Source organism: Sceloporus occidentalis, unplaced genomic scaffold, assembly GCF_023333645.1.
Source record: "Sceloporus occidentalis isolate IW3139 unplaced genomic scaffold, rSceOcc1.0.p SCAF_20, whole genome shotgun sequence".
NCBI classification, from domain to species: domain Eukaryota; kingdom Metazoa; phylum Chordata; class Lepidosauria; order Squamata; family Phrynosomatidae; genus Sceloporus; species Sceloporus occidentalis.
This window is the reverse complement of record NW_028317000.1, coordinates 15,792,855-15,804,183: the sequence shown is the minus strand read 5'-3', so window position 1 is coordinate 15,804,183 and position 11,329 is coordinate 15,792,855. Positions and strand designations below refer to the sequence as shown.

At 51.0% G+C, this 11,329-nt stretch overlaps 2 protein-coding genes across 4 annotated transcripts; both read left to right on the top strand.

Moving 5' to 3' along the window:
- The first annotated feature begins 106 nt into the window (after nt 1-106).
- Nucleotides 107-1,503, top strand: LOC149302236 (ragulator complex protein LAMTOR2). The gene is made up of 4 exons (XM_089483156.1): nt 107-292; nt 629-791; nt 1,117-1,206; nt 1,304-1,503. Exons 1-4 carry the CDS (start codon nt 225-227, stop codon nt 1,358-1,360), a joined length of 378 nt encoding a protein of 125 aa, XP_089339282.1. The 5' UTR covers nt 107-224; the 3' UTR covers nt 1,361-1,503.
- A 43-nt stretch (nt 1,504-1,546) lies between these two features.
- LOC149302235 (ras-related protein Rab-25-like) lies at nt 1,547-10,600 on the top strand. Of its 3 annotated transcripts, none has more exons than XM_089483153.1 (7): nt 1,547-1,634; nt 3,058-3,142; nt 3,994-4,116; nt 6,987-7,182; nt 7,618-7,811; nt 8,514-8,594; nt 8,846-10,600. In XM_089483153.1, the coding sequence occupies exons 2-7, from the start codon at nt 3,109-3,111 to the stop codon at nt 8,980-8,982; spliced, it is 765 nt and encodes a 254-aa protein (XP_089339279.1). In that variant the 5' UTR covers nt 1,547-1,634; nt 3,058-3,108; the 3' UTR covers nt 8,983-10,600. The 3 variants fall into 3 exon arrangements, with proteins under 3 accessions (XP_089339279.1, XP_089339278.1, XP_089339281.1); XM_089483152.1 differs by lacking the exon at nt 1,547-1,634 and adding an exon at nt 2,175-2,305; XM_089483155.1 differs by lacking the exon at nt 1,547-1,634 and having other exon boundaries at nt 2,175-3,142; nt 3,987-4,116.
- Nucleotides 10,601-11,329: the final 729 nt, after the last annotated feature.

The window sequence follows — 11,329 nt, the reverse complement described above, 5'->3', positions numbered from 1 at the left end:
CTCGTTTACCCGGCGGCGGCGGCGGCGGCGCGGAGGGAGGGAGGGAGGGAGGGAGGGAGAGGCAGGCGGCGGAGGCGGAGGCGCTCTAGGCCTCGGCGTCTCCATGGCGACGGCGAGTGGCCGCTCTAGCCTTCCGCCTTGTCTGCTCCGGCAGCGAGGCGGGCCTTCCTTCCTAGAGCGGCCCCTTCGCTTCCGGAGCGGCTGCAGGCCGAGTCTCCTCCGCGATGCTGCGCCCCAAGGCCCTCACCCAGGTCCTGAGCCAGGCCAACACCGGCGGCGTCCAGAGCACCCTGTGAGTCCGGCAGAACGGAAGCCAGCCCTCCCTCCCTCCCTCCCTCCCTCCCTCCCTTCGGGGGAACCTTTGGGTGGTGTGTTCAAGGCTGGGAGCCGGGGTTAAGAGAGGCGACGTCTCTGAGTCCCAAGGCTAGACGAAGCCTAGCTGCAGGACCCGCTCATTCGACGCCGTCGGAAGAGCGGGACAGGCGCCCAGGAGCCAGGTATTGGCTGCCAGGCCCACTCTTCCGACGGGCGCCGAAGGGAGCGGCTGCTGGGTCCCTTGCCTCCCCTCTTTGGGGGATGCGCAGCCGTCTCACCCTCCTCCTCCTCCCTCTTTGCTGCTCCCGCAAAGGCTGCTGAACAACGAGGGCTCCCTGCTGGCCTACTCCGGCTACGGAGACACCGACGCCAGGGTCACGGCTGCCATCGCCAGCAACATCTGGGTGGCCTACGACAAGAACGGGCACCAGGCCTTCAACGAGGACAACCTCAAGTTCATCCTCATGGACTGCATGGTAGGCGGCAGCCCTGGTGGGCTCAGCCCTCCGGAGGAAGGAGGCCTTTGGGGGATGCTGCAGGAGGGCCCTCCCCAGGAGGAGCCAGGGTCAAAGACCTCTGGAGCAGAGCTTCTCATTGGCAATGGTGCTGGCTAGGCTGGCCATTGATGGTGATGATTCACTGACTCCAGTGGCCAAGGCATCTCCTCCCCTTATGCTTCCCTGAAAGGACATGGAGGTCCATCCCGGCTGAGGAAGGCATTCTGTGGGGTATGTCGAGGGGCTGCTGTTTTGTACATCGCTTGTCACAATCTTCTCGCTTCTCTCTTCTCCTCAACCCAAGGAGGGCCGTGTCGCCATCACCAGGGTGGCCAACCTGCTGCTCTGTATGTACGCCAAGGAGACGGTGGGCTTCGGCATGTTGAAAGCAAAGGTGAGGCCCCTCTTGGCTTCTTTGGGTCCCTTTTGGGGAGGAGTGTTGGCTTCTGGTCAACTGTCCTGCTCCCTATGCACCCTTTCCCCCTTTCCAGGCTCAAGCCTTGGTCCAGTACCTGGAAGAACCGCTGACCCAGGTGGCTGCATCCTGAGCGACTCCCGGAACCTGCCTCCTTTCCTCCAGACCTGCTTTGGTTACCTATGGACTCTGCCACTCGGCAAGCCATGCTGTTGGGATTGTGTGTGTGTTGAAAATGAAAACGGTGCTGTGAAGAGAATAAAGAGATGCTCTTAATGGCTTGAGTTTGGTCTCAGGATGGTTGGAGGGGTTTATGGGAGGGAAATGGGGTCCAAAACCTGCGCAGGATGAGTCCTGGTCTGTGGCAATTCTTGTCAGTCCAGCGTTATTCTCACCAGGGTTTCTAGGTACTCAAAACAAAACACGTTTTCTGTGTTCCAATATTCCTTCCATCACTAGCTGTTAACCGTTTCTGTTGCTAACCTGGAGATCAGGATCCGTGGCCGCATGAGGGCAGCAAAGAACCACAGAAGGGTCTCCATCATAAGTGTTGAATCCTCACCCTCCAAAGCTCTGCAAAACCTAGATAGGTTAGCCATGGTTTGTTGCTGATTGTAGGTGGCAAACTGCAGGTTGGGTGGCCGCCTCTCAGGAATGCTTGAGCTTCTGCAATGTCAGGGGGCTGGAGTAGATGACCCTTGTCCACTTCTGTGACTCCAAGACATTGGTGGGAGAACAAGCCGGAAGAACCCAACACGTTTCTGACATCGGACAATCCATGGGTGTGAAGGGAGGCTTGGTAGACGCCTAGGGATCTCTGACGATTAGAACCAGTTTGGCTCTGGTGTACATTTACAATACAAACACACCCAAAGTCTGTGTGCCCAGCAGTTGGTTTTTAAGTGTGTTTATTTTCTCCATGGCTCACGCCTCAAGTACTTCACAACAGGCCACTTCAGGGAAACCATTGCGGAGGATAAGAAAGCCCTTTGAAAACAGGGTTGGGTTTCTCACTCCAAGCAAAACCGTGTGGGACTCCTTGAGCTTTGAAAGTATCTGGAGAAGAGAAGGTTAAAAGGTGATACGATAGCCTGGTTTAAAGATTAGAAAGGATCTCGTCTTGAGGTTGGAGCAAGCGGAGCTCCTTGAGCTTTGAAAGTACCTTTAGAAGAAGCATAGCCTCCAAGGTTTCAGAGAGAAAGTCCATGGATGGCTGGGCAACTTCAGAGGATGGTCAAGATGGCAAAATTGCTAAGGAGGGAGGACACACAAACCAGGAAAGGCTGCAGCAGTTTGCTTTGGCCTGAGCGGACTGGGAAGGGCACGATTCTGCCCTGCTTCTGAATTAATTGAGCATGAACTCCTTTAAAGCCAGTTTGCAGCAACGGAAATAAACCCAGTTTGTAGCAACTGAGATATGCTGAGGACAAAGGGGAGAAGTAGAGAGAAATGCATCTTCAATGCAGCTGAGAAAGTGGGATGGCAGAGGATTGCTCCCTTCCTGTAGTGAATACTATTGCTGCTATAAATGCAGTTGACTTTTGAGCTGCAAGACATGCAGCCTGAAACATTAGGACCGTCCAAACCGTTTTCTAAGAAGTTTCCTAAAGTTCCCTGCCGTGTTTTGCCTTTTCTGTTGCTCAGCCACCCCTGCTCCCCGGGGTTTGCATTTCCAACCCCCCCCCCCCCCCCGGTCTTCCTCCTCCTCTTTCCACATCCCACCCTTCCGGTCTAACTGGATTAGTAATTCAGGTTTATGACAAGGAGGCAAGGCACTAAAACACCTCTGTGACTGCAAAGCTGAGAGTCTACTGTTACCTGCCTTTTCAGTTTAGAAGCCAGTGGCGGCAGGATCCATCCGAACAATTGCAGTTTCCAGTGATGAAAGAGAAGGAAGCAAGTTTGGAGCTCTCAGGTTGGTCAGGAAGAAAGGCCTGGGATAGGGCTGCCTTGCTGTTGCTGTTGTTGTGTGCCTTCAAACCATTTCTGACTTATGGCAACCCTAAGGTGAACCTATTGTGGGGTTTTCTTGGAAAGGTTTGTTCAGAGGAGGCTTGCCCCTGAGGCTGAGAGAATGTGACTTGCCAGTGGCTTTTATCACCAAGCTTGAAATCGGACCCTGGTCTCCAGAGTTGTAGTCCAACTCTTAAACCACTGCACCACACTGGCTCTCCTTAGGGTCCCCATAAGTCAGAAAGGACTTGAAGGCACACAACAAACACACAACATGGATGCCTTCTTGCACACAAACCCCTCCCGGTCCCAAAGGTCTAAATCAACGAAAAGCCCAAGGGTAGGGAGAGGCAGTGGCAACCCACCCACCTGGCAAAGCACCTCCAGGTGTGTGTTCTCCACAACGGGTGCCCTTTCCTCCCCTGGCCCACTTCCCTGACCTGAAGGGGCCACCTGGCCAGCCAGAGGGAGCCCAGTGGCCCCCATCCCTCCCCGCCACCAGCCTCTCCAGCTCCCACGCCCAGGTGAGGTGCCCAGGTGAGGCTCAGGGAGGGGCTGAGCCTTACCTGTTCAACCGGCACAACAGCAGCCAGTTCCGCCCCATTGACTCAGGCAGGAGAAGTCCACCTTTCACCCAGGGTGGGTCCTCTCCGTCCACCATCCCTCCTTCTCCCCCTCTGAGCCTCTGCTCCAAAGGCCTCCTTCCAGGAGTTGCCTCCCTTTGGCCAGGTAAACCCAGGTGTGTTTTCTTTGTCACTCCTTCCTCCTCTCTCTCTCTCTCTCTCTCTCTCTCTCTCTCTGCCAAGGAAACAGCTGATCCTCTTTGCACCTTCCTGGGTCACTGGCTCGGAGGATTGGCCCCAGGAGGAGCCACCGAATCGGGGCAGCAAGGGGCCATGGGCGCCTCCGAGGAGGATTACAACTTTGTCTTCAAAGGTGAGTCCAGGCTTCAGCTCTTTGGAAAGGGGGGAATGAAGGACATAACAGAATTCCTTGATCCTCTGTTCCTTCTTGGCAAATGGAGTTGCCAAGCTCAGCTTTGGAGACCGTTTCTTCCCCATCGCGGGGGTCTTTGGAGCCAGGATCTTGGAGGGACCACAGCTCAGGGTGGGATGGGCGCCCAAACACACCAACATATATATCCCACACCTTGTTTGCAAACACCGTTTGGGACAGTTAGCAGCAAAGATTTATGCCATGCACAACGAAACCAGTTCTAAAAGATGTCCACTCAACCTCTGCCTCCAAAAAGGTTGAGTCCACCACCCTCCAAGCTTTTGTATGTTTTTAACTGCATTCTCTGCTTTTTTGTAAACTGCCCTGAGTCCCAACCTGGGAGAAAGGCAGGATAGAAAGTGATCAGTGGAAATAGATCCCGACTGACTTTGGCACCTTGGGCAGCTATTGAGGCCACCGGCGGCAGGCAAAATGTCTTCCAGAGGCCAGATGTGGCCCACCTGAGCTTGCTTCGGAGATCTCCCACCTGCCCAGGCTTTTTCTTTCTCCGGCTAAAACAGCAAATGACATTCTTTGGGAGCTGGCAGCAGGTGGCAAATTCTTTTTTTTAGAAATGCATTGAACAGCCTATTTTTTTACAAACGAAAAGCAGACTCCCATCTGCTTCTGTTTTATTACTGTTGTTAACCTTGCAAGATATTCCACCTGCGCATTAGGAAGGACTTCCTGGGGTCAGAGCTGTGGAACAGTGAAAGTGCAGCATTGGAGATTGTGGCGGAGTCTCCCTCTTTGGAGGCTGTTTTCAAACAGAGGCTGGAGGGACATCTTTTGCAAATGCTTTGACTGTCTATTCCCTATATAGCAGGGGGTTGAGCTGGATGGCCCAGTATGTGTCTCCCGAAGGCCTCTGTGGCCCCCAGGCCCCCTGCAATTGCTTCCCGCTGGGCTAGGATGTCAACAGGGCTATTGGCCTGGAAGGAGGCAGCTCCTCACCTCAAAAACAGGTTTCGCCATGGCTGGGTTTTCCCCTTGTGCTCCACCTAAGAGCTCTTGCCTTGCAACTGAGTTGATTGATCTCATCCGGTAGATCAGAGGAGCCCTCTGCAATGCTCACGTTGGCAACCCAGGAAGGGCAGGACCTTTCTTTGGCCAGCAGGGAGGAACCGGGAAAGGCAAACAAAGCAGAAGGTGGTGAGGGAGAGTTCTTTAGCAAGGGAACCCGTTGGGTTTGTCTTTGTGAGCATTGACCGTGGGCAGAGCCTGAACTCAAGAAGCCAAGGGCAAGGGTTGCAAAGGCCTCATCCAAGAAGGAGAATTTTCTGCAGCAGGAATTTGAGCAGAATCCCTGCATGTCATAAATAAATGGACATTCAGGACAGTTTCACGACCCAAACCAAAGGTGGACTATGTCTCCCGCTGGACTTTAGAAGGGGGCAACGGTGGGGGTTCATCTTTTTGAGAGGTTGCACCCCATTCACACTGTTTAATATCAATTTCGTCAAAGCCAGAAATGAAGTTTTGGTTCTGGTTGTGTGCCTCCAAGTCATTTTTGGTTGACAGTGATGACCCTATCCTGGGGTTTTCTTGGCAAGTTACTTCAGAGAGGGTTAGCCATGGCCATCCTCTGAGGCTGAGAGACTTGCCCAAATTTCACGGCTCAGCATGCATTTAAACCCTGGTCTCCAGAGTCATAGTCCAGTACTCAGACCACTACACCATACTGGCTTTGAAAGTTTTGGCTCCTTCAGGGCTTTTGGCTGTTATATTTTGGTGTTCTTGGACCCCACATGGGCAAGGATTCAAGGCACAGGGAGACTGGCCCCTGGACCTGGCATGGTTGCCCATCTTCGGCCCTTTGCCAGCCTCATGGCCTCCCTGGCCAGGTATTTCTTGGGCTTTGCACCTTCAGGTGCGTGAATTGCAGTGTGCCATGTTAATTGTGGCAAAGTCTTCTGGGCATGAAATGACAGCCATAAATAAAGGGAGGGAGCAGGACTTGGCTCCTGGAGGGAGAACAGGCTGCTTTTTTGGGTTGCCTGCCAAAGATTGCAAAGGGAAGGGGGATAATATAATGCGGCCAGAGTCCAAAACGAAATAGAGCTTGGGAATTTTACTTTTGGGAACTGCAGCTCCAGCATCCGATTCCCAGTTTGTGGCTGGGAGGCTTTGGGAGAAGTATTATCCAGAGGTAACTTTCCTGAAAGTATCCTTTGCAAATATACTTTTGTGGGTGGAAGGGGATTGTCAGAGAGAAGAGAAAGAGGACCAACCTGCTCTCCTGTCTATTTGCCAAGTGACAAAAGAGCCAGGGTTGGGGTGTGGATGAGACTGCAGTGCTGTTTAGGGCGTGTGGTTAAACTTAGCACTGTTTCTCATTTCTCTTATGGAAATCAACCAAAGATATACTGTTTCCTGGTCCTATTTCCCTATTGATGATAATAGTAACAGTAGGACAGGGAACATTCGTTGCCGGTTGAGCCCTGAGAGCTCCCTTGTTTTCTTCTCACAATTGTTCTCACCAAAACTCACAAGGGCCATGCCATGGATTTCAGAGGGTTTTCTTTGCAAGGGATCCTCAGAGGTAGTTTTGCCAGTTCCTTCCTCTCAAACAGAACCTCCAGCACCTGGGATTCGCTGACAGTCTCCCATCCATATCCTAACCAGGACTGACCCTACTTGACTTCCAAGACAGGGATCTGGTGCCTTTGGGGTTTGGTTTAGGCCCTGGGCGTGTGTTTATACCCACCCATCCCTGCCCCACTTCATTGCTTTGTGGCTTATTTATGCATGGGCCTTGTATCCTGGATGGGAAAGGCACAGCCCTCTCTTCTCCTTCCTTTCCACTTCAGTGGTCTTGATCGGGGAGTCCGGCGTCGGGAAGACCAACCTTCTCTCCCGCTTCACCCGCAACGAGTTCAGCCACGACAGCCGGACCACCATCGGGGTGGAGTTCTCCACCAGGACCATCCTGGTGGGAGATGCCCTGGTCAAGGCCCAGATCTGGGACACGGCGGGGCTGGAGCGCTACCGGGCCATCACCTCCGCGTGAGTAGAGGGAGGCGCCAAGGACGGCCGCTGACCAGGGAGTGGACAACCCCTCGGCAGTTAGGGGACCCTGGGGGTCTCAGAAATGGCCCTAAAGGGGAGACATACAGCCATGGTCCATTGTTTGTTGGAAGGGATGCTTCCTATGATGGTATGCCCAGTTTGGGTCAGTTTTGGTTAGTCTCCAGGGAGGGCAAGAGAGGATCCTGCTATGAATCCCAGAGACAACTACGTCTCAGCCAACAACACTGGTCTAGATGGACAGTTGTTGTTGTTGTTGTTTGTATCCTGCTCTTTCCCAGAACTAGGACTCAGAGCAGCTCAACAATATTAAAAGTACAATGCATAGAAGTGTACAGTTGTGTATTGTTCTCCTCTACCACCACCCCCTGATTTTTCCTTCTCTCTTTCTTTGGGGTGGGTTTGGGACCCCAGTTATTACAGGGGAGCAGTGGGGGCCCTCTTGGTTTTTGACATCACCAAGCACCAGACGTATGACGTGGTCGAGCGGTGGCTGAAGGAGCTCTATGACCACGCAGAGGCCACCATTGTGGTGATGCTGGTGGGCAACAAGACGGACCTGGCCCATGCCCGGGAAGTGCCCACCGAGGAGGCCAAGATGTACGCAGGTAAGGATGGGGCTTGGCTTGGAAAGCAATGGGGAAGGCGCAAAGGATTTGCGTGCGGAGCTGCAAAATCAACATTAGCGTTGTAGTTGTGTGTCTACAAGTCACGATGACTCTCAAACACCTCTATCCAGGGATTTACTTGGCAAACTTCTTCAGAGGAGGTTTGCCATTCATTGCCTTCCTTTGAGGCTGAGAGTATGTGACTTGCCCAAAGTCACCCAGTGAGTTTACATGGCCGAGCCAGGGTTCAAACCCTGGTCTCCAAAGTTCAATGCTCAAACCAGTATGGCTCATATTGTTATTATTATTATTATTATTATTATTATTATTATTATTATTAAAATCATTCTAAGCAGCTTAAAAATGAATCCAGATAGAAATGGAAGCTGAGCACCATTCAAAGCTAAAACAGAATTAAACTAGCAATAGAATTATAGGCAACTCTAAGGAATATCCATTTTAAAAGATTAGGACTGGGAAGCAGGAAAGGACTGGGATAGCCTCCTCCTCCTCCTTATCATTATTGCCATTATTATTATTATTATTATTACTATTACTATCATCCCAGGAGCCGTAGGCTATATATTTCAGAGGGCAGAGCTGGCAGATCCATCCTGGGTCTCGGGTTTTGGCCTCGGGGCCTGGGATGGTCCAGACTTGGAGGCCAGAGGTCCATGACCCTCTCTGTCCATCTTCTTGCAGAGAACAACGGGCTGCTCTTTGTGGAAACGTCTGCCCTGGACTCCACCAACGTCGAACTGGCCTTTGAGACCATTTTGAGAGGTACGTGGTTGGTAGACGCAATGGGCAAGTGAAGGGGGGATATGGTTTAGCTTGGGCTCTTTCATTCACCCGCGTGGCCTCCGAATCTTTCCTGGGAATGGCTGCAAAGAGCCGTCCCGCTTTGCAGGGGTGGTGTTCCCATCCGCAGCAAACATGAGTACATCATGCAACTGAATACGGAGCAGTTATAGACCCGTAACTGAGTCCCTCGATGCCAAATGTCCTCTTCATTATCTGTGTCTCTTCCTTAGATATTTTCAACAAAGTGCAAAAGCAGAAGCAGAGGAGCCCTCTGGACAAGACTGTCGCTCTCTCGGCCGAAAGCCCCAACGCCGAGTCCGGCTCTTCGGCCACGGAAGGGAAGCGGGTGTGTTGCCTGAACCTCTGAATTTGGGGGCAGGAGGAAAGACGGATTGCGGTGCGCGCATGGGCCCTGCCTCGGCAATGGGGCTGTGGACGCCTCTGGCTTCCTTCTCTGTGTGTCTATCATAGAATCATAGAACTGAAGAGTTGGAAGAGACCACAAGGGCCCTGATCCAGTCCAACCCCATTCTGCCATGCAGGAACTCTCCATCAAAGCATCCCCATTGACAGATGGCCATCTCTCCCACCCTCCGCTGCACCTGCCCTCCAGACAAGATCGGATGGTCTAAAATGGGGACAATGTGTGCCATATACAGAGATGGGTTGGACTGCAGCTCCCATCAGTGAAGAGTGCTGGGAGTTGCAGTCCACGTGATACGCACCCTCAGCCTACCCCAAACCTCTGCTCCAAGGGGCCTATGGAAACGTTTGTATATATGAGATACAGATATATAGATCTATACACATACACCATTGTCTTGCTGATAGATAGATGTATATGAATGACATGTTGTTTTTGTGACCCTATAGCAATCTCAGGGTCTCCTGGGGCTGAAAATGTGTGGCTGAGTGGGTTCCCATGGCCAACGGGGGATTCGAACCCTAGTCCAGCACTCAGACCAGTGGTTCTCAACCCATCTATAAATCCCAGGATTCCACAGTTGGATCCCTCTCTTAAATGCCCTGGCCCCAGTTTGGTACTTAGAAATCATTCCCAAAGTGTTGTGATTTAATGCTCAGTCCCTCCTCCTAGTGAGAATTACAAGAGAAGCTCTCTTGTGGGCAGCTCTCATTAGGCCCTTCTTCTCCAAAATACCAATGATAGGGTTTTATCAGAGGCTCCAGACATAGCATTTAAAGTGGGACCAAACTGGTTCAGCCAAGGCTCATGACTCCTTTTGCGCAAATGCACAAAAGGTCTCCTGTAAACAAAACTCAAACACCTCTCCTCAGATTCCTTTCATGCGTCAGACACATACGTTCCTTTATTGTTTTAATAGAGGCAACAGAAAAGCGGGGTATAAGTAAAGCTTTTATTGTTTATTATTATATTGGTGAGCAAAAGCAGCGGGCCTTTTTCCTCTTTGGCCTTGCTGCCCTTAATCAAAATGGCTGCCACACCTTTGGTTCCAGCTTTGCCTCTTGTTTTAAAAATAGGCAAGCTCAATAAACAAATGCTTTGGCCAAATTTAGGGAGTGACTGAAAACCCTCAAATTAGGGGATGATGGGGCAAATGGAGAAGACTAAATCCCTTTCCTGACCCTCTCTGGTCCCTTTGGTCTGAGAGGATCATGGAGGAAGGAGAGGGGAAAGTGGCAGTTGGTTTTGGCGGGAAACTCTCCACTCACAATTCTGAGGTAAAACTGAGGTAAGACTTGCTTCAAAACTGACAATGCAAGCCAAATACAAACTTCTGAGGTAAAACTTCCTTCAAAACTGGCAATTTAAGCCAAATACAAACTTCTGAGGTAAAACTTAACCCACAAACACAGGATTAAGAATTTGGTCAAGGACAGAGGAAGGACAATGTATTGCATGGTGTACATTTTATATTTATAAATGTATTTGTGTGTGTATGTGTGTGTGTATACACACACACAAACAGAGGGAATATTTTGTAAATACATTGCTCTGGATTGTGTGTGTCTTTGTGTGTGTGTGTTTCTTATTGTGTATACTCATATATAAGAGTATATATATGAGTGTTTTTTTAGTCAAAAAAAATGACCCCCAAAACCTGAGTCGACTTCTCCACAGGTCAATGTAAGTATTGTACTTTAATCTGTCCTGGAAGCACCGACCCCATTAATTCTCTCATTTCTCCAGCTTTTAATACGCGCACAAACAGTTATGCCTTCCGGAATGTTCTGCGTTCTTTGGCGTTGCTTTCCTTGGCCATAGGCCCCTAAATTCCCCCTCGACTTATGCTCAGGCCTTATCAAAACCCATAATTTTGGCCCCGAAACCTGCCCTCAATTTATACATGAGTTCGACTTGTTTGATGGCTTTATTTATGGTTTTCCTTGCTGAGGTGATCTTGTCCAAAGAGGGTGAAATTTCCCCCCAAAAGACAGGCTTTTCTCAAGTGTCTCAAAATGGCCTTTAAACAGTGTTATTAAAGAACCTTACACAGAATCTGTGTAAGGAAGGCTCCATCTGCGCTGCAGAGATGCATCGGCACCCCTTTCGCCGCGGCCTCGGTTCTATCCATCCCATGGGATCCTGGGATTTGTAGTTTGTAGAGAGCCCTGACAGAGAGAGCTAACTATCTCACCAAATTACAATCCTAGGATGTCATTGCATTGAGCCCTGGCGGTTAAAACTGTCTCAAACTGCATTTGTTCTTTAGTGCAGATGCGGCTGAAGTCTC